General features: G+C 63.6%; 3 protein-coding genes and 1 long non-coding RNA gene across 5 annotated transcripts in view; 2 read left to right on the forward strand and 2 right to left on the reverse strand.

Moving 5' to 3' along the window:
* LOC116833533 (plasma membrane calcium-transporting ATPase 3-like) overlaps positions 1 to 521 on the forward strand; it is a 51,557-nt gene extending 51,036 nt beyond the window's left edge. The window contains exon 23 of the mRNA XM_075070606.1: positions 249 to 521. Coding sequence (XP_074926707.1) covers positions 249 to 521 — 273 coding nt within the window. The remainder of the gene's footprint in view (positions 1 to 248) is intronic.
* Positions 1 to 19,469, reverse strand: part of LOC142047515 (uncharacterized) — a 329,291-nt gene that overhangs the window by 197,080 nt on the left and 112,742 nt on the right. The window lies entirely within an intron of this gene.
* On the reverse strand, positions 1,503 to 6,537 carry CCNQ (cyclin Q). 2 transcript variants are annotated; one of them, XM_032795135.2, is made up of 6 exons: positions 6,407 to 6,537; positions 5,834 to 5,942; positions 5,354 to 5,540; positions 4,891 to 5,023; positions 4,450 to 4,677; positions 1,503 to 3,503 (listed from the first exon to the last, which is right to left on the reverse strand). In XM_032795135.2, exons 2-6 carry the CDS (start codon positions 5,925 to 5,927, stop codon positions 3,414 to 3,416), a joined length of 732 nt encoding a protein of 243 aa, XP_032651026.1. In that variant the 5' UTR covers positions 5,928 to 5,942; positions 6,407 to 6,537; the 3' UTR covers positions 1,503 to 3,413. The 2 variants fall into 2 exon arrangements, with proteins under 2 accessions (XP_032651026.1, XP_074926904.1); XM_075070803.1 differs by lacking the exon at positions 6,407 to 6,537 and adding an exon at positions 6,329 to 6,348.
* DUSP9 (dual specificity phosphatase 9) lies at positions 7,679 to 17,674 on the forward strand. Its single transcript, XM_075070799.1, has 4 exons — positions 7,679 to 7,923; positions 13,192 to 13,989; positions 14,248 to 14,664; positions 15,354 to 17,674. The coding sequence occupies exons 2-4, from the start codon at positions 13,653 to 13,655 to the stop codon at positions 15,698 to 15,700; spliced, it is 1,101 nt and encodes a 366-aa protein (XP_074926900.1). The 5' UTR covers positions 7,679 to 7,923; positions 13,192 to 13,652; the 3' UTR covers positions 15,701 to 17,674.

A 19,469-nucleotide genomic window follows, 5' to 3' on the forward strand; every position in this document is an offset into this window, starting at 1 on the left:
CCGGGAGGGGAGTGGGGGCTGGTGGGTTAGAGCGGGGGGGCTGGGAGCCAGGACTCCTGGGTTCTCTGCCCAGCTCCGGGAGGGGAGTGGGGGCTGGTGGGTTAGAGCGGGGGGGCTGGGAGCCAGGACTCCTGGGTTCTCGTCTGCAGCAACAGTAGCCACGTTCCCACAGGCTGCCCCTGAGTGCGCTGCCTGGGTTGGCACCGAGAACTCACCCTTCTTCCCCCCTTTGCCCCCCGGTGCCCCAGATCCGCGTGGTGAGAGCGTTCCGTAGCTCGCTCTACGAGGGCCTGGAGAAGCCGGACTCCAAGACCTCGATCCACAACTTCATGGCCCCCCCGGAGTTCCTGCTGAACGACTACACCCACAACATCCCCCTGATCGACGACACCGACGTGGAGGAGAGCGAGGCCGCCTGCCGCCCCCCGCCCACCCCCAACACGAACAACAACGCCACCGACGAGGGCGCCAAGTCTGCTACCTCCGCCAGCCTGCTGCACAGCATGGAAACGTCCCTCTAACGCCACGGGGCAGGGCGGCCCGGGCTCCTTCGGCTTGGCGGAGCAGGAACTGCCTGCACACAGAGCTGGGGCTGGGAGCCACCCCCGTTTCTCTGGGGAGCCCTAGCCCCACGCGCCGCCGCCCCAGGGCCCGTCAGCCCAGGCAGACTCCTTGGGGGGCCAGCGCCAGCCGGGAAGGACCCGCTGCGGGCAGGGCGAGGGCCCAGTTACCGATCTATAGCCTCAATATATATATGAGACCTACTGACTGTCTTACAGGACTGCCCGTCGCATGCCAGCCCCACATGCTACTCCCCCCCTGCCACCCAGCACCCCCCCCAGGGCAACTGTCAGCCCAAGCGCTGGGGGGATTGTGCGTTTTGGTTTCTTTGGTTGGTTTTTAAAGTCATCGGGCGCTGGAGCCGCTGTGTAACTAGAGCCTAGACGTGAAAACATGGCGGGAGGGTTGGGGGACGGGCTGCAGCAGCGGAGAGCAGGGCCTGTCCTACTGGACCCTGCCCGGCTCCTCAACCACGAGCAGGGCCCCCGGTGTGCTGTGTCGCCCGTCAGGCCAGGTGCTGCGCAGATACAGGGTGAACGGCAGCCCCCGCCCACCCCCCAAGTGCTGCTGGGGAGGAGACGCTACAGTGTGGGAGGGGGCCCATGTGCTGCAGAAGGGGAGGGGCATCTGTTCTGGTTCCCAACACCCCTCCGGCGACACTGCCCGGCACCCAGGCCCCACCCTGCCCTCTGTGCCCCCGGTCTCTTCGGGGGACCTCCCAGTCCCCATGAAGATTTGGGGTGGCAGAGGAGCAGCCCCTCAACTGCCCTTGGGGGTGGATGGAGCTGCCCCATTCTCACCAGCTAGGGCTGGCCCTCAGGTGTTACCTACAGACCTTCAGCTCCCCCACCTGAGGCTGAGAGCCCGGATTCCTGGGTTCTCTCCCCCACTTTGGGAAAGGAGTGGGGTCTGGTGGTTAGAGTGGGGGGGAGGGTGCTGGGACCCAGGACTCCTGGGTTCTCTCCCCGGCTCTGGGAGGGGAGTGAGGGCTGGTGGTTAGAGCAGGGTGGGGCTGGAAGCCAGGACTCCTGGGTTCTCTCCCTAGCTCTGGGAGGGAAGGGGGTCTAGTGGTTAGAGTAGGGGGGCTTGGGAGCCAGGATGCCTGGGTTCTAACCTTGGCTCTGGTAGGGCAAGTATCTGCTGCTGCCTCAATTTCCCCTTCTGCCACAATCCTCAAAAGCCCCCTGTGGGAGGCAGGAGTGGGGGGGGTCCCATATTTCCTGTGAGGCCCCTTTCCTGTTTCCACACCTAAGCCTGCGTCCCACCACCAGCGCCAGCGCTCTCCAAAGCCATGCCTTCTGGCTAAGGGGAACCCCCTCCAGCCCAGCCCCTCGCCTCCCCGGGGGCCGAATGCAGGAAATCTCACCGCCGGCCAGCCAGCTTGTTCACATTCAATATTGTAGATCTATTGATACATGGGGGGGGGTGTGAATATACAGATCTATATTTAAAACAAACCAAGCGTTAAACCCCCACCACTCCCCGCTCACTTTTCAGCCGTGAAAACCTCGCTGGGTCTAACCACGCCCACGTGGGGGAGCCGGTCTGGTTTCTTCCCTTCCTCCAGCCGGGGACACACACAGACTGGTTTTGGTTTTTTTAAGGAACAAAAATCAATTGAAGGTTTCTATGGGTGCCCCCCCATTCCCCAGTGTGGGGGTGGCTTTCGGACTGAAATTGTGACCACCCCCGACCATGGCCATTTCCGGATCAAAGCATATAACCCAACTGAATGGCTCGATCAAGTTTGTTCATATTATTAAAAATTACTAAAATAACCCTCCCAAACACCTTTCTCCTCCTGCGGGGGGGGCCGTAAGACGAGGGTGATGCAGGCTCTCTGCAAACTCATGCAGAGTCGGGTACACATGTGGGGACCCGGCTGTGATTATACCGACGCCCCCTTTGCGACCCAGCACTGCTCCACGGGCCCAGGCATCAGCAAGCAAAATGGGTGCCAGGCCCAATCCCGGGGCAAAGCCTGAAGAACAACCCGATCACAGCTGGTTCCCAGGCACAGCTTTACTCGCCAGAGCAGGGGCAAAGAGGAGCCCCAGGTCCACACGGAATCGGCCAGTCGGGTCCCACGGCGCATTATGTGGCACTTTGGAGCTTGCGGCCCAGCAGCTGCAGCGCCCCGCCTTGTGGCTCTGAGCTGGCACGGTGCCCAGGGCCGATGGCCTTCTCGAGGCGCAGCCGGCCCACGGGAGAAGCACAGGCAGCAAGGGGAATGGCTGTGGGACAGGACGCCCAGACTGCAACCAGCATTCTGCTTTCACAGCTGGGAAAGGGGCAGGGAATGGGGCCTGGAGTCTTTACCCTCTGGGGGCGCCGGCTCCAATCGGGCCCCAGGGCAGGGACTGGCTGGCTCATGGGGGGCTGGGAATGGGGCAGGGGCCTGTCCCCTCTAGGGGCACTGGCTCCAATCTGGCCCCAGGACAAGGACTGGCTGGCTTGGGGGCTGGGGAATGGGACATGGGGCCTGTCCCCTCTAGGGGCACCGGCTCCAATCTGGCCCCAGGGCGGAGAGTGCCTGGCTTATGGGGGTGGGAATGGGGCCCGGGGCCTATCCCCTCTAGGGGGTGCCAGCTCCCATCTGGCCCAGGGCAAGGAGTGGCTGGCTTGGGGGCTGGGGAATGGGACATGGGGCCTGTCCCCTCTAGGGGGCGCCAGCTCCGATCTGGCTCCAGGGCGGAGACTGGCTGGCTTACGGGGGCGGGAATGGGGCCTGGAGTCTTTCCCCTCTAGGGGCACTGGTGCCCATCCAGCCCCAGGGCAGGGACTGGTTGGATCGGGGGGGATGGGAGTGGGGCCTGTGCCCTCCCCAGCACTGGGTCGCTGTCTGGACCCCATTAGGAGATTTCCGCATCCAATGTGTAAATCTGGATCAGGTCCAATACGATCTGGTCAATCTGAGTCTGGCTGAGATCTTCACTGAACACCTGGAGAGGAGGAAAGGAGAGGGGAGCAGCGGCGCAGGGACCGCAGCCTGATTTAGCTGGGGATTGGACTAGTTCAGGGGGTCTCAAACTTGGGGTCGGGACCCCTCAGGGGGTTGCAAGGCTATTACATGGGGGGTTGCGAGCTGTCAGCGTCCACCTCAAACCCTGCTTTGCCTCCACCATTTATAATGGTGTTAAATATATTTAGAAGTATTTTTAATTTATTGGTGGGGGGTCGCAGTCAGAGGTTGCTGTGTGACCGGGGACACCAGTAGAAAAGTCTGAGACACTGCACTAGATATCTCCTGAGGTCCCCTCCAACCCTGAGATCCTATAAACCGCTGGGGAGCTCTGCAGTGGGGCATGGGGCCTGTCTCCTCTGGGGGGCGCCGGCTTCCACTCAGGCCCAGGGCAGGGACTAGCTGGCTCAGGAGGGCGGGGAATGGGGCAGGGGCCTGTCCCTTCTGGGGGATGCTGGCTCCCACCCAGCCCCAAGGCGGGGACTGGCTGGCTCAGGGGGGTGGGGAATGGGGCAGGGGCCTCTCCCCTCTGGGGGGCACTAGCTCCCACCCAGCCCCAGGACGGGGACTGGCTGGCTCAGGGGGGCGGGGAATGGGGCAGGGGCCTGTCCCCTTTGGGGGGCACTAGCTCCCACCCAGCCCCAGGGCGGGGACTGGCTGGCTCAGGGGGGCAGGAAATAGGGCAGGGGCCTGTCCCCTCTGGGGGCGCTGGCTCCCACCCAGCCCCAGGGCGGGGACTGGCTGGCTAGGGCAAAGCTGTTTTAGAGCATCAGAGAAGGGGGGACTGGGAGGCAGGACACCTGGGTTCCGTCCCAGGCTCCGCCACTGGTTTTCCGTTACCCTGAGCCAGCCACTTTCCCCCTCTGTGCCTCAGTTTCCCCAGGAGAAGGACCCCAAGGTGCGGGCTAAGTCCCTGCCTCTCTTACCTGCCACCAGGGTCTCTGGGCCTGTGCATGGGCAGGCACCTCCACCCCATAGCAGTGCAGAGCGAGGTACAGCACGGCCACCGCCACGTGCTGAGGGGGGTAGCGCACACACAGCCCACCGTGGTAGCTGTCCCGGAGCAGTGCCCAGGCTGCCGCCGAGACAGGGGTCCGCTCCCAGCTGTGCCGGTTCATCCACTGCCTCAGGGAGAGCAGGTAATGGAGCAGGTACTGCAGGGAGAGATGGGGGGATGATGGGATGAGGGGGGACCAGGAGTCCTGGCTCTTAGCCCCCAGCTCCAACCCACCAGACCCTCCTTCCCCATAGAACCCAGGCATCCTAGCCTCCATTGCCAGTCCTTTCCTTGCAGGGCAGAACGGCAGGTTCAGGGCAAATCCCCTGTGTCCCTCCGCTGCGCCCCCAGGCCCGTCCTAAGGACCCACCTTGTGGGGGTGCCGGAAGGAGACGTGGAAGCCAAGCACCCGCAGCATGAGCAGCTCGCACTGGACGATGCTGTCCCGCAGCTCCCAGAAATGGGAGTCGAGTTCCAGGGGGTCGCTCTGGGGGTGTAAGTACCTGGGGAGGGGGAGGTTAGCGGGGGCTGGGACTGGGGAGACAGGAATTCTGGCTCCCACTCTTCCTACTCTAGCCCTGCAGACGCGACTCCCCTCCTAGAGCGGGGAGAGAACCCAGGAGTCCTGGCTCCCAGCCCCCCCGTTCTAACCCACCAGACCCAGCTCCCCTTCCAGAGCCAAGGAGAGAACCCAGGAATCCTGGCTCCCAGCCATCAGACTCCCACCCTTCCCAGGACTGGGGAGAGAACCCAGGAGTCCTGGCTCCCAGCCCCCAGCTTTACTCTCTAGGACGTGGGGTGCAGACCCCCGGCCGGAGGCAGGCTGGGGTTACCGGTGGCTGACGTTGATGATGTCCCGGGTGCGTAGGTGCTGCTCCTCCACCTTCCCGGCCAGGTACAGTGCAGCCATGGCCACCAGGTAGGGGTCGTAGGGCCCCGGGGCCACCGTGGCCGTGAAGAAACTGTGGTAGATGGTGCAGGCCGTGGCCACAGGGATGGATCGCAGGCCCAGCTTCACCCCTGGGTGAGAGGGGGGTGTCACTGTGAGGGAGGAAACAGCCGCCCCAGCCGACATGCCACCCACCCCTTTCCCAACTGACATGGTGTTGGCTTCCCCTTAGGCATCCCCCAATTGACTGGCCACCTCGTCTATGCCCCACACTAGTCAGCTGCCCCTTGTCCCTCCCATTCTGCCCATTTGGCAGGGCCTCCCATCCCCCAGCAGGCACTGTCCCCCCGGCAGCACGGTCGTCCCTGTATCCCACTGCCCCACCCTCCTCTCTTCCCCAGCACGGCAGCCCCCAAGCTTTTACCTGCCTCCATGATGAACCGGGTGACCTTGAAATGAATCTTGGTCTCAGCGGCTCCCGGCCCAATCTGGTCGCTCGCCGCCCAGTTGGGCTCCATGGCCCCCGCCACTGCCTGTGCAGAGAGACCAGCGAGTCACTCCCCCAGCGCCACCACCTGCTGCCATGACCGCGTTTGGTATGACATCACCCAGCACTGCCGCGACCCTGTGTGACATCGGGTGCGTTGGTGACCTCACTCGATGACATCACCCAGCACTGCCGCGACCCTGTGTGACATCGGGTGCGTTGGTGACCTCACTCGATGACATCACCCAGCAAGACATCATCACCCCAGTGCCATGACATCACCAGCTGTGCACTGTCACCATGACAACAGTCGTGAGGTGTGACCTCCTGCCCTTCTGTGACATCACTCTGCAGTGAGATGACATCATACACCTCACAACGGCATCATGTGACACAACACAGTGACGTCACCGCATACTTTGATGACCTCACGTGTGGCCCTTGACCCTTTCGTGCCCACCGCGTCACTTCCTCCCGCCGCCCTGGGGCCACGTGACCTGTGCCCCTCACCCAATCAGGAGCCCTCGCTGGCTTGAGCCGTCCCCATGAACCAGCCTGAGGGCCCAGCCACCGCTAGGCCCCGCGGCGCCGGGGCCCGGGTGTAGCCGGCTCTGTACGACAGGGAGGCCCCCACTTCCGGGTTGCGGGGTCCTTCCCGTCCGGATATAGGTGTCTACTCAAAGTGCCTGATAACAACTCGCGCAGCCCGATCTCGCGGGGCTGGTGACTGGACTCCCCGTTCTCCGCAATGCGGGGGAGCCGTGGGCTTCTCCCTTCCGTCCGCGCCCACTTCGAGACAGGCACCCGCCAAGGTCAGCTCACCCTGGGGTCCTGCGTGAGAGCGGTGCCTTTTCTCGCCTCTGATTGGCTAGAGGCAGAGGCTGGCTGGCCAACTGCAGGAGGCGGAGTGTGGCGGCTCTCTTGCTCCCCGCGCGGCTTCGCGCCTTCCTCTGATTGGCCCTGAGGCCTGAGCGGCGGCCAATCACACGACGCCGCCTCGTGCGCTGGGAGGGAAGGGAGAATTGGCCAACCTCGAGGCGAGGCGCGAGGCGGCACTGGCCAATCGCATGAGGAGCGGCTAGAACGAGAGGCGGAGCAGAGGGGAGAGGTGGGGCTGTGAGACAGTGGGGAGGGGTTAGAAAGGTGCAGGCGGGGCCCAGAGAGCAGGGGGAGGAGTTAGAGGGTTGGGGGAGGGGCCCAGAGAGCAGGGGGAGGAGTTGGAGGGGTTGGGGGAGCAACCCAGGAGCAGGGGGAGGAGTTAGACGGTGGGGGAGGGGCCCAGAGAGCAGGGGAAGGAGTTAGAGAGTTGGGGGGGGAACAGAGTGCAGGGGGAGGGGTTAGAGGGTGGAGGAGGGGCCCAGAGAGCAGGGGGAGAAGTTGGAGGGGTTGGAGGAGCCCAGAGAGCAGGGGGAGGAGTTAGAGGGTTGGGGGAGGAGCCCAGAGAGCAGGGGGAGGAGTTAGAGGGTTTGGGGGAGGAGCCCAGAGGGCAGGGGGAGGGGTTAGAGGGTGGAGGAGGGGGCCAGAGAGCAGGGGGAGGAGTTGCAGGGGTTGGTGGGGGCCTAGAGAGAAGGGAAAGCCTTGGAGGGCAGGGGCAGGGGCAGGGACAGGAGTGAGGGGCACCGGCACGGCTGCAGGGGGTCAGTGCTGGGCTGGCAGGGGCTGCGGGTCGGGAGTGAGGGACACCAGCAGAGCTGGGGTGGGGCAGGGCTGGGCTGGCAGAGGCTGCGGGTCAGGAGTGAGGGGCACCGGCAGGACTGGTGGGGGTGTTAATACCTACCCCCCGAATCAACAGTCCCACAGCCCCGAACCAGGCTAGGCTCTGGAAGATGACTCTGTTCATCCTCACCCGCTTGCTGTTGCCATGGTTTCCATTCACAGGCGGCTGGGGGTGGGGGGAGCGAGCAGCACAGAGAACAAGTGGATCCCTCAGCTGGGTTCCTGCACCAGGACCGACCCCGAATCCGCCAGATCCAAGAAGCTGCCCCAGAACTCCGGTGTCACAGATCCACCGCGGGACCTAGGCCCAGGTCTGAGAGCAACAGGTCTTTGAGAAATGAGGGGTTACGGGCAGGAAAGATGCTAAGTGGTGCATACAGTCACCTCTAGCATGCAGCTGTGCCTCGGTTTCCCCAGTTCTACTCCCCAGTTTAAGCTGGGTGCTTAGCCACAGCCACAGAGCAGTGTGCCTCAGTTTCTCCATTTCAGCTGCTGGCAGCAAAAGCCAGGTTAATCTCGGTTGGCGCCTGGGGGGCAACAGGGCCCTGATCTCGGCCGGGGACTGGAGTGCGCCCTGGGTGATGGGGCCTGATCTCAGTCGGAGCGTGGGGGACAACAGGGCCTGATCTTGGCTGGGGCTTGGGGGGCAATGGGGCCTGATCTCAGCTGAGGCTTGGGAGGCACCCGGGGCGACAGGCCCTGATCTCGGTTGGGGCCTCGGGGGCCACGGGGCCCTGATCTCTGGCCGTCCAGGCAGGGCTCTCTGAGGCGGGCAGAGGCTGCAGGAAAATGGGAGCGGGTTCCTCCTGCACGAGGCCTGGTCTGCGAGGTATCGATCGCTGTCTATTTATAATGGCCCCTTGGTGCCGCGTCATTTCCAGCTCGCTACGACCCAGCATCCATCAGCCAAGCAGGACACACTATGACAGCAGGCGTGTGCGTGGTGCCAGCGCCGCCCAGACCCCGGCCAAGATCGGGGGCCCCGGTGCCGGCGCCGCCCAGACCCCGGCCGAGATTGGGAGCCCTGGTGCCGGCGCCGCCCAGACCCCGGCCAAGATTGGGGGCCCTGGTTCCCCCCAGACCCCGGACAAGATCCGGGCCCCCAGTGCCAGTGCCGCCCACACCCCAGCCGAGATCGGGGGCCCTGGTGCCCCCCAGACCCCGGACAAGATCCGGGCCCCCAGTGCCGGTGCTGCCTTCACCCCAGCCGAGATCTGGGGACCTGGTGCCGCCCAGACCCCAGACAAGATCCGGGCCCCCAGTGCCGGTGCTGCCCACACCCCAGCCAAGATCTGGGGCCCCGGTGCCGGCCAGACCCCAGACAAGATCCGGGCCCCCAGTGCTGGTGCCGCCTACAGTCCAGCCAAGATTGGGGGCCCCGGTGCCGGCGCCGCCCAGACCCCCGCCAAGATCGGGGCCCCATGTGATCGTTCTCAGGCTCCTACTGATCCTCCTTTCCCTTCCCTCTGATCTTGCAGAGGTGTCACTTCTCATCCCAGCGCCCTCTGGCCTGTCACTGCATGGCCCCGGCTCTGGGGCTGCCTCAGCCCCCAGGCATCTCCTCCTGCCGCGCCCTGCGGCTGCGGGGCTGCGTGGGAAGCTGATGGCACATGGACCCGCTCTGCTTTTGCTCTAAATTTAGAGCAGCAGGAGAAACAGGAAGAACCCCAGGCTCTGCCTGCAGGAACGGAGCAACGGGCAGGCTGGCGCGAGGCCCATCTAGCCCGGGAGCCCGTCTCCAGGGCCGGCCTCGCTCTGGTCCAGGCTCGTGGTTAAGGACTGGCGCAAGGGGAGAGGCCCCAGGCCCCATTCCCTGCTGGTCCCGCCCAGGAGCCAGATCAAAGCCAGGGCCCCCTAGAAGAGAAAGGCCCCGTTTCCCATTCCCGACCCCCCTGCCACACTGAGACCGGATGGGAGCTGGCGCCCCCCAGAGGGGACAGCTCCCCCCCCCTCCCCCCAGCACTGCAGGAGTCATGGCCCCTGGACGTGGAAAGTCTGTCTGCGGCTCAGCTGCCAAACGTCTTCGTCCTGCTCCCTCCCTAGCGGGACCCTGTGGGGCTGGTTGCCCTCCCAGCCAGCCAGCATGTTGTGGGCAGGAAGGGGGCAGTGTTCATCCTTCCCCCCGCCCCCACTGCTGGCATGCCTCCCCTCCCCCAGCTCTGAAGATTATCTCAGCAGGAGCTGGGAGGGGGGTGGCAGCGCTGTAGAGAAAGTTATGGCTTGAATAGGGTCGGGTAGGGGGCTGGGAGCCAGGACTCTGGAGGGCAGTGAGGTCTGGTGCGGTGAGAGAGGGCGCTGGGAGCCAGGACTCCGGTTCTCTCCCAGGCTCTGCTCTAGGGTAGTGAGGTCTGGTGGGTTGAGGCAGGGAGCCAGGGACTCCTGGTCTCTCCCAGGCTCTGGGAGGGACGTGAGCGTCTTGTGTGGGTGAGAGCAGGGGCTGGAGCCAGGATCCTGGGTTCTCTTCCTGGTCTTCCGCTGAGTGGAGTGGGGCTTGTGTGCGGTTCAGAGCGCGGGGGGGTTGGAGCCAGGACTCCTGGGTTCTCTCCCCAGCTCGGGAGTGTAGTGGGGGTGGTTGGGTCAGGCATTGGGGCTGGGAGCCAGGACTCCTGGGTTCTCTCCCTGGCTCTGAAGGGAATGGGGCTCTGGTGTGGAGGGCGCTGGGAGCAGGACTCCTGGTTCTCTCCAGGCCCCAGGTAGGGCATGTGGGGTTCAGGTGGCGGGTTAGAGTGGGCGGACGCTGTGTGTGAGGGTGCTGGGGGGCGGATGTGAGCCGCGTGTCCTGGGGGCGCCCATGCCGGCTGCGTTTGGTTTGCCACTGAGTCGCCCTGAGTTCCAGCGCGTCTCTGGGATTGTCACTGGGCTTCAGATGCCACCATCCGCCCGCTCCGGCGTGACTAACCCAGCACTTGAGCCGGGGGCCTGGCGGGCAGGACTCCTGGGTTCCCTCAGCTGCAGAGAGGGTGCTCTGATTTTGGTTGCCAGACAGGGAGTGAGCATCAGGCCGTCCTGATGCATTACCTGACTCACCTTCCGGGGAGTGAGAACATGGCGCATGCCTGTTGACTCAGTTTCCACCTGTTTGTACCTCCCTATGCCTGGAGTAATTTCAACACCTGGCGATGAGGTGGTCAGCCGTCCCAGGCAAGTTTGATCGTCCCTGGCCCGGACTTTTCCAGGCCCCCTCCCACTCGGCTCTTGTGGTTTCTGTCCTTGTTGCACGGCAATCGGAGGCTGTGTTGTGTGAGGAGGGTGAGATGTGCTCCACTATTCTGGGGCTTCTTGTCTCCCGCGGCCCTGTAAGCTCTGCGTCCACAGCCTTGCGGCGGCGCCAGCACCCGTACTCGCGCGAGCCGGTCCTGACAGAGCCACGCAGCAGGGAAACTGAGTTCACACACAGGGCCGTGGGTATTTTGGCCTGCTCCAAAGGCACAGAGAGGTAAACAGATCCCAGGGTCCGTGACCCGCTTGCTCCCTTCTCGAATCAGCTCCTGTTACCACACGGCGGAGCAGACAACCCAGACATCCCCCCCGATTGGAGGAGAGAACCCAGGAGTCCTGAGCTCCGGCCCCCCTGCTCTTCACCCACCAGACCTCCCTTCCCTCAGCGCCGGGAGAGAATCCAGAGTCCTGGCTCCCAGCCCCCTGCGTCTAACCACCACCCGCCACTCCCCTCCAGAAATGGGAGGAACCCAGGAGTCTGGGCTCCAGCCCCCTGCTCTAACCACCAGGCCCACTCCCCTCTCAGAGCTGGGGAGAGACCCAGGAGTCCTGGCTCCCAGTCCCTCTGCTCTAACACCGGCCCCAGTCCCCCCAGAACTGGGAGAGAACCAGGGCGTCCTGGCTCCGCCCTCGTTTGTCAAGCCCCGCCCACTCAGGCCCTTCCCACCAATCGGGCGGGGGATGGCTGGCCCGGGCTGTACACAGGCCGCACGTGGAGCCGGCGGGGACCGTGCGCATCTGGCCCGCCCGCCCAGCCCCAGCCCAGCGCAGGGAGCCGGGCGGGGCCTCGGGCGGGGGCCAGGGGCTCCGCGGGCAGCGGGCAGGGTGAGCGGTGCGGTGCGGTGCGGTGCGGTGCGGTGCGCGGGATCCAGACGGAGAGGGGCTGGGGTCATTGTGGTGAGTGAGCCCGGACTCCTGGGTTCTCTCCCCGGCTGTGGGAGGGGAGTGGGGGCTGGGGCTGGGGTCATTGTGGTGAGTGAGCCCGGACTCCTGGGTTCTCTCCCCGGCTGTGGGAGGGGAGTGGGGTCTGGTGGGGCAGAGCGGGGGGGCTGGGAGCCAGGACTCCTGGGTTCTCTCCCAGCTCCAGGAGGGGAGTGGGGGCTGGTGGGGCAGAGCAGGGGGGGCTGGGAGCCAGGACTCCTGATGACAGATTGAGGAATAGAGCAAAGGTGAGCAAATCCCTTTCCTGCTCTGTGCCTCAGTTTCCCCACCTGTAGTGAGCATTGCTTGTGCTCACCTCACAGGGTGCTACTGAGCAGAAGCCAGTGCAGTTGAGGCCAGAGGTGCTGGCAGAGCATGGAGGTAGAGCCATCCTGCCCGCTCAGCCCCTCTTCGGCCTGTGTGCGCTATCCCCTTTGAGCACTACAGTCGTTGTCCCCTGGGATCCTGCACGGTGACTCGCTCCAGTCCAGCGCATTTCAGCAGCTGCTCCTGGAGCGCTGTATCAAGGGGCTCAGCATCATCCTCACCGGTGGGGAAACCGAGGCACAGAGCGGTGATGCGAATTGCACACTTTCACCCCAGAGGGCAGTGGCAAAGCAGGGAATACAAGCTTGGAGTCCTGAGTCTCGGGCTCTACCCACCAGGGCACGCTGCTCATATCTGTGCGTGGCCTGCCATGGACAGACAAAGAAGTGATAGGGGAAACTGAGGCACAGATGGTGACTTATCAAAGGTCATACAGCAGCATGGGGGCAGAGCTGGGGATAGAACCCAGGTGTCCTGACCCCCAGCCCTCCCCCCTACGTTCTAAACCCCCAGGCCCCACTACCCTCGCAGAGCTGGGAGAGAACCCAGGCATCCTGACCCCCAGCCCAGGCAGGGTCCCAGGGGGATGCTCTGGCGGAGGACGTCTGTGGTTCCTGTTGGTATCAATTATTTATACTGGTGCCAAATTAACGCTGACATCAGCGCTTGGCAGCCAGCCAGACCCTCAGCTGGGCCCTTCACCGGGCCTGGCCCATGGACGCCAGCTGAGCTGCTCCCCTCCCCTCCCCCCACGCCCTCCACATCCTCTGCGCAGCGAGCCAGCTGCAGCCCGGAGCCAGGGCAGAGGGCTGTGGGTCGGGAGCGAGGGGCACCGGCAGGGCTGGGGGGGGACCAGGGCTGGGCTAGCAGGGGCTGCAGGGAGGGAATGAGGGGCATTGGCAGAGCTGGGGGGGTGGGGACAGGGCTGGGCGGGCAGGGGCTGCGAGTCGGGAGTGAGGGGCGTCAGCAGTCACTTCCGCCCCACGGCCTGTGCTCCCAGGGGATGTGTCATGGCTCTGGGGCAGGATGCAGGGGGCCGGCATGGTGCTAGGATCGCCTGCTCTCCCCCCCCCCACTGCGGCTCGCTGACTCCCATCTGCTCTCCCTGGCAGGTCTGCGTGGAGCCCCGAGTGGTGGCTAGGCCTCGTCTCCCTCACCACCCAGATGCCCCCTGTGCCCTGGCTCTATCCCAGGCTCAGGCCTTTCTCTGCCCACCCCAGGCTCTGCAGCCCAGCCAGGCAGTGGCTACTGGAGAGGAAGCTGCTCCCGGGATCAGGGGACACCTCCGTGCGAAGCCGCCAGGGGCTGGAGCCGTGACCCCGCGCTGCCCTCACTCCGGAGGTTGAGATCTGCCCTGGCCTCACCCTCTTTTGCTGCTGGGCCATCCGCACGCGCACAGAGGGCAGCGATGGGGACATCCACGGTGCCTCGTGCCCTTCAGGCCCTGGCTAGCCCCTCCAGGGGCGGATAGGCGGGCAGTGACCTGAGCCCAGGCGGCCACCTCGCCAGCCCGTGTCCACGCAGAACCGTGGCGCCGTGGGACAGGATCGGCTTGTGCCACGTTCCCAGCCCCATGGAAGCCCTGGGGAAATCCACCCTGTGGCTCTGTGGGGAGCTGGCGTCCCCGGCTGCCCGGCTGCACATCCTGGATTGCCGCAGTCGGGAGCGCTACGACTCCTGCCACGTGGCCCGGGCGCTGAGCGTGGCCCTGCCAGGGCTGCTGCTGCGGCGGCTGCGCAAGGGGAAGCTGTCGGTGCGGGCGCTGCTCCCGCCCGCGCCAGGTGCCGTCCTGCTGTACGACGAGGCCACCGCCACGCTGCCGCACCCCGGCCGGGACGGCGAGGAGTCGGTGCTGGCCACGCTGCTGCGCAAGCTGTGGGAGGAAGGCTGCACGGCGTATTACCTCCAAGGTCGGTGCCGCAGCCGTGCCCTGCCGCCCCTCGCTGCCCCCAGCCCATGCTCACTGCAGAGCACAGAAACAAAGGCCCAGCACTGTCCCTGCCCCAAGAGCGGCCTGGGGGGAGGGTCTGGCTATGCCTCAGTTTCCCCAGTGCGATGGGGCCCAGATCCCAGTCGGGAGAGCAGGGTCTGAGCAGTGCTGGGGTGAGGGCCGCGCCCCAGGCCCTGCTAGACTATCACTAATACTAACAGACCTGCTCCGCCCACAGGGGGCTTCTCCAAGTTCCAGTCTGAGTGGCCAGATCACTGCGAGACCAGCCTGGAGGTGCCCAGCGCCAGCAGCTCCCCCGCTTCTGCGGGGACCCCAGTGGTGGGGCTGAGGGGGCTGAGCCTGGGGTCGGACGGGGACTCGGGACCCCTGAGCAGCAGAGGGGTGGACTCGGAGGCAGCCAGCCCCCCGTCCTACCCGGTGCAGATCCTGCCTCACCTCTACCTGGGCAGTGCCCGAGACTCGGCCAACATGGAGACGCTGGCACAGCTGGGCATCCGCTACATCCTGAACGTCACCCCCAACCTGCCCAATCTCTTCGAGGAGCAGGGCGGCTTCCACTACAAGCAGATCCCCATCTCGGACCACTGGAGCCAGAACCTGGCCCGCTTCTTCCCAGAGGCCATCGCCTTCATCGGTGAGTGCGGCGCCCCACGGCGTCCCCCACAGCACCCCCTCCTGTACCCCTAGTCCCAATGCAGCCTCTCTGCTGCCTCGTGCCTGGGAGCCCTGCTGGCCCCACGAAGCCCCCACACTGCCACCTCCTGTACCCCCACCCCCAGTGCACCCTCTCTGCCCCCTCCCAACCTTTCCCCATGTTCCCCTCAACTCATTGACTTTGGTTCCTTGCAATCCCATCAGCCCCGTCTGCATCACATTGGCTGTGGTCCATCCATCCTCTCCTTGTTCCCCCTGCCCCCAGATCTGAGACCGTGGTCCATCCCGTCCACTGCCCCCATGGCTCATTGACTGTGGACTGTCCTGCCCCGTCCTTCCCATCTCCAGTCCCCCGACTCCCTATGGACCAGTGACCCATGGTCCGTTCCATCCCCCTTGCTCCTCCCCACTGCCTCAGTTCCCATTCCACCCCGTGAGCCCCCTCTCCATCTCACTGACCGTGATCCATCCCTTCCCCCTGTCCTCCCCCAGGGACTGGAGAACCCCGCAGAGCTAGTCTATGCAGTTCTCTGACTTCAAGGGGCTTCTAACGACGGCCGTACCTTAGCATCCCCCCTCCCAGAGAGGGTGCCGACAATGCCGGCGCCCCCGTAACCCCCCTCTGCCTCGGCTCTCACCCTCTCCATCCCCGTCTCTCCCCGTCCCCAGACGAGGCTGTGTCCCAGAACTGCGGCATCCTTGTTCACTGCCTGGCGGGTGTGAGCCGCTCGGTGACGGTGACGGTGGCCTACCTCATGCAGCGCCTCAACCTGTCGCTCAATGACGCCTATGACCTGGTCAAGCGCAAGAAGGCCGACATTTCACCCAACTTCAACTTCATGGGGCAGCTGTTGGACTTTGAGAGGAAACTGGGGCTGGCCGAGGGATCGCCAGCGACCCCCGGAGCCCCTGACAGGCATGGCCAGACGCCCACATCCTCCCCAGGCTGCTTTTTCACGCCACCGCCCTCCGAATGTGAGGAAGAGGATGGCAGCTTCCAGCGTTACCCCACGTAGCTTCTGCCATCCCCCATGAGCCTCATGGCTAATCTAGGCGTCGGTGGGGTTACCAGGGGATGTGTGGCTAACCTAGGCCTTGGCAGGACGCTAGAACCTGCAGGGATGAATCTAGACCTGCCTTTTCTGGGATCTGTGCTCTGGAGCCAGGTCTGGAACCTGCAGCTCTGGAATAGGAACCCAAAAGCCGCAATTAACTTCCTTGTTTGCACTTTTGGTTCCGGAACTACAAGGAAAATAAAACCCAGTGAGGTCATGCTGGAGCCTAGAACTCTTCGTTCTACAGATGGGCGTTTGAATGCCATGCCAGGTCTGGAACCTGGACCTCTAGAATTCAGCTGTGCCCCAGAGCCATTGTAGAACCATCAGAACGTGAACCTGCAACTGTCTTGTTTGGACATTTGGTTCTAGAGGTTCAATTAGGAGAATATTAAGCCAGTAAACGATCATGCTGGAGCATAGAACGTGCAGCTATAGAGGCAGATTAAGAAATCTTGACTGCTAATGCCACGTCTGAAATCTGAGCCTCCAGAATGGGGGAGATCAGCTGCACCTAGAATCTGATTGCACTAGAACTACCATTTCAAAACCATATGCCAGATCTGGAACCTGAAGCTCTGGAACCAGGATGTGGAACCAACAATTGTCTGCCTTGTTTGAGCCAGTAGTTCTAGAGCCATAATAAGAGTTAAACTACCAAGGTGGAGTCTAGAACCTGCAGTTCTAGGAGTGGATTAAGGAATCTACAGAACCAGGTCTGGAATATGCATCTCTAAAACAAAGACAGAGAACTTATATTAACTGCCTTCTTTTGATCTAAAGCAACAGTGAGAGTTATAAGACCTGAGCTACCATTCCACGATCTAGATCCTGCAGCTCTAGATGTGGGTGAAGGAATCCCCATTAGCCAGTGCCAGGTCTGGAACAGCAATTCTGGAACCAGGATCCAGGGCCAACATTTACCTGCCTTGTTGAGACCTTTTGGTTCTAAAGCTACCAATCTACTATGGTGGAACCTACAACCTGCAGCCCTGGAAGCATGTTCAGGATTCTCCAGTGCCAGGTCTGAGACCTGTAGCCAGGATTGGTGATCCACCCTATCTAGAACCTTATTGCTTGAGCATTATCCTTTAAAAAACATGTGGGCCAGGTTTGGAACCTCCCTGGCTATACAACCAAGATAGAGAATGCCCATCTTGTTTGGACCATTGGTTCTAGAGCCATCACGAGAGTAATAATCATGCCAGAGTCTAGAACCAGCAGATCTCGAAGTGGGTGGAGTGATCTCCAGTGGCAGGTCTGGAACCTGGGGCCCTAGAACAAGGATCCAGAGCCCAGTCACCTGCCTTGCTGGTATCTTTTGGTTCTAGAGCCAGTTAGGCTACGCTGCTGGAGTGTAGAACTTGCAGCTCCAGAAGTTGAATCAGGACACTTCCCCATCAGACCTCACTGCAATGCCTGTGCTGGAATGTCACCCCGAGACTGAATGCTGACCAGGACCATGTCCAGCCACTTGCTTGTGTGTTTTGAACAACTGAATTGGAACTGGGGCTAGTTGGCAACTCTAGAACCAGTTCTCAGTAGGGTTCCCGGCCGAAAACCAGATTGTGTTGCGGTGGGTTTGCAGCAGAGACCTGGGAGCCAGGAAAGAATGATGTCGGTCTGTCCATCCCTGCTGGAGGAGCTGTCCCATGGGTGTCCCCACGTGCGTGGTGCTGCTGGAGGAGAGGAACCCGGGCGTGTCCCTGCTGGAGGGGATGTGCCATACATGTGTGTGTGTGTCCAAGTGCCAGAAAGTCTCACTGATCCTCACTAGCCGATGCTTGGGCCTGGGGGAGAGGGTTGTTTTTTCACTGTTGTAACAATTCCCCCCACCTCGTGCAGCAGATGTGCTGTTGTTGGGGAGTTCAGGGACTGTGAAGGGGGGGCGGGGCTGGGAACCAGCAGGGACAATAAAGCTGGACTTTAACCCCCTGCTCCTGCAGTGTTTTCCAGCAGGGGATTCTTCTCCCCAGCACAGGACTCCTGGGTTCTTTCCCCAGCTCTGGGAGGGGAGTGGGGGGCTGGTGATTACAGCAGGGGGGCTGGGAGCCAGGACTCCTGGGTTCTCTGTGGCTCTGGGAGGGGAGTGGGGGCTGGGGGATCAGAGAAGGGGGAGCTGGGAGCCAGGACTCCTGGTTTCTCTCCCAGCTCTGGGAGCAGAGTGGGGCTGGTGGGTCAGAACCTCACTTTTCCCCTAGCAGAGGCCAGGGCCAGTTTCTTGCTGCACCTTGGCTGCGGGTGGGGATTGAGCTGGGGGGCCGCGCTCAGTCCCTGGAGCCTGCCCCGGGGGAGGGAGCCTGTATCAGGCCTTTCTCCCACCCTGAGCAGCCCCCCATCCCCATCGCCATCCCCATCCATCCTGCAGCTGCCCTTCCCCTGTGCAGCCAGCTGCGTCTGGAGCTGGGGGAGCAGAACTGAGATTTGCCAGGAGTCAGGGCTGGGTGCTGGGGGACACCGGCCGGGGGGCGCTGGGGAGAGGTATTTGGCAGGGGGTGCTTGTCGGCGGAGTGGGGGCCGCTCTCTCCTGGCGGGCAGGGCTGGGTGCTGAGGGGCACCGGCTCGGGGGCTCAGCGAGGGGGCAGGGGGAGCTCTCCCCTGGCGGGCAGGGCTGGGCCCTGGGGGCTCTGCGGGAGGTGCAGTTCCCTCGCCAAATCTCCCCTGACTTCCCATCCAGCCTGGAAGAGCCACAGGCCCCCCCAGTGCCCCCCTCTTGCAGCGCCTCCGGCTTCCTGCCTTTGTGAGCAGAGGAAACACTACTTCCTCTGAGCCCACGGACCAGCCTCCCCCGGCCAGAGGACGGAGGGGCTAACCGCAAGAGCTGCCTGGCGCAGCCCCCCCATGCTGCGGCTTCTGCGCCCTGCTAATAATGCCACGCCTAACCTTAATCCGGCCCCGCCCCTTCACCCCGCCCTGATAACCTTAATTTGGCCCTGCCCCTTCACCTGACCCCATCCCCTTACCCCGTCCTGATAACTCTAACCCAGCCCTTCACCCTGCCCTGAGAACCTTAACCTGGCCCCGTCCTTTTACCCGCCCCTTCGTGCTAACCATAATCTGGCCCCGCCCCTTCACCTCACCTGATAACCTTAATTCGGCCCCACCCCTTCACCTGACCCTGCCCCCTTACCCTGCCCCATCCTGATAACCTTAACCTGGCCCCGTCTCTTTACCCGCCCCGCCCTGCTAACCCTAATCTGGCCCCACCCCTTCACCCCACCTTGATACCCTTAACCTGGCCCTCCCCCTTCACCCGGCACTGCCCCCTTACCCAGCCCTGAAAACCCTAACCCGACCCTAACCCCTTTAACCGGCCCCGCCCCCTTACCCAGCCCCGCCCGCTTACCCCACCACGCCCTGATAAGCCTAACCCGGCCCCGGCCCCTTACCCCGCCCTGATAAACCTAACCCAGCCCTGCCCCTTCATCTGCCCCCACCCCTTTCCCCTGCCCAGATAACCTTAACCCGGCCCCGCCCTGATAACCCTAACCCTGCCCTGCCCCTTCACCCGGCCTCGCCCTGATAACGTTAACCCGGCCCTGCCCCTTTACTCGGCCCTGCCCCGATAACCCTAACCCGGCCCTGCCCCTTCATCCAGCCCCGCCCTGATAACCCTAACCTGCCCCTGCCCCGTTACATGGCCCCACCCTGATAACGCTAACCCGGCCCTGCCCCTTCACCCGGCCCCGCCTCGATAACCCTAACCCGGCCCCGCCCCTTCACCCGGCCC

This window comes from Chelonoidis abingdonii, chromosome 11 (genome assembly GCF_003597395.2).
Source record: "Chelonoidis abingdonii isolate Lonesome George chromosome 11, CheloAbing_2.0, whole genome shotgun sequence".
NCBI lineage: Eukaryota > Metazoa > Chordata > Testudines > Testudinidae > Chelonoidis > Chelonoidis abingdonii.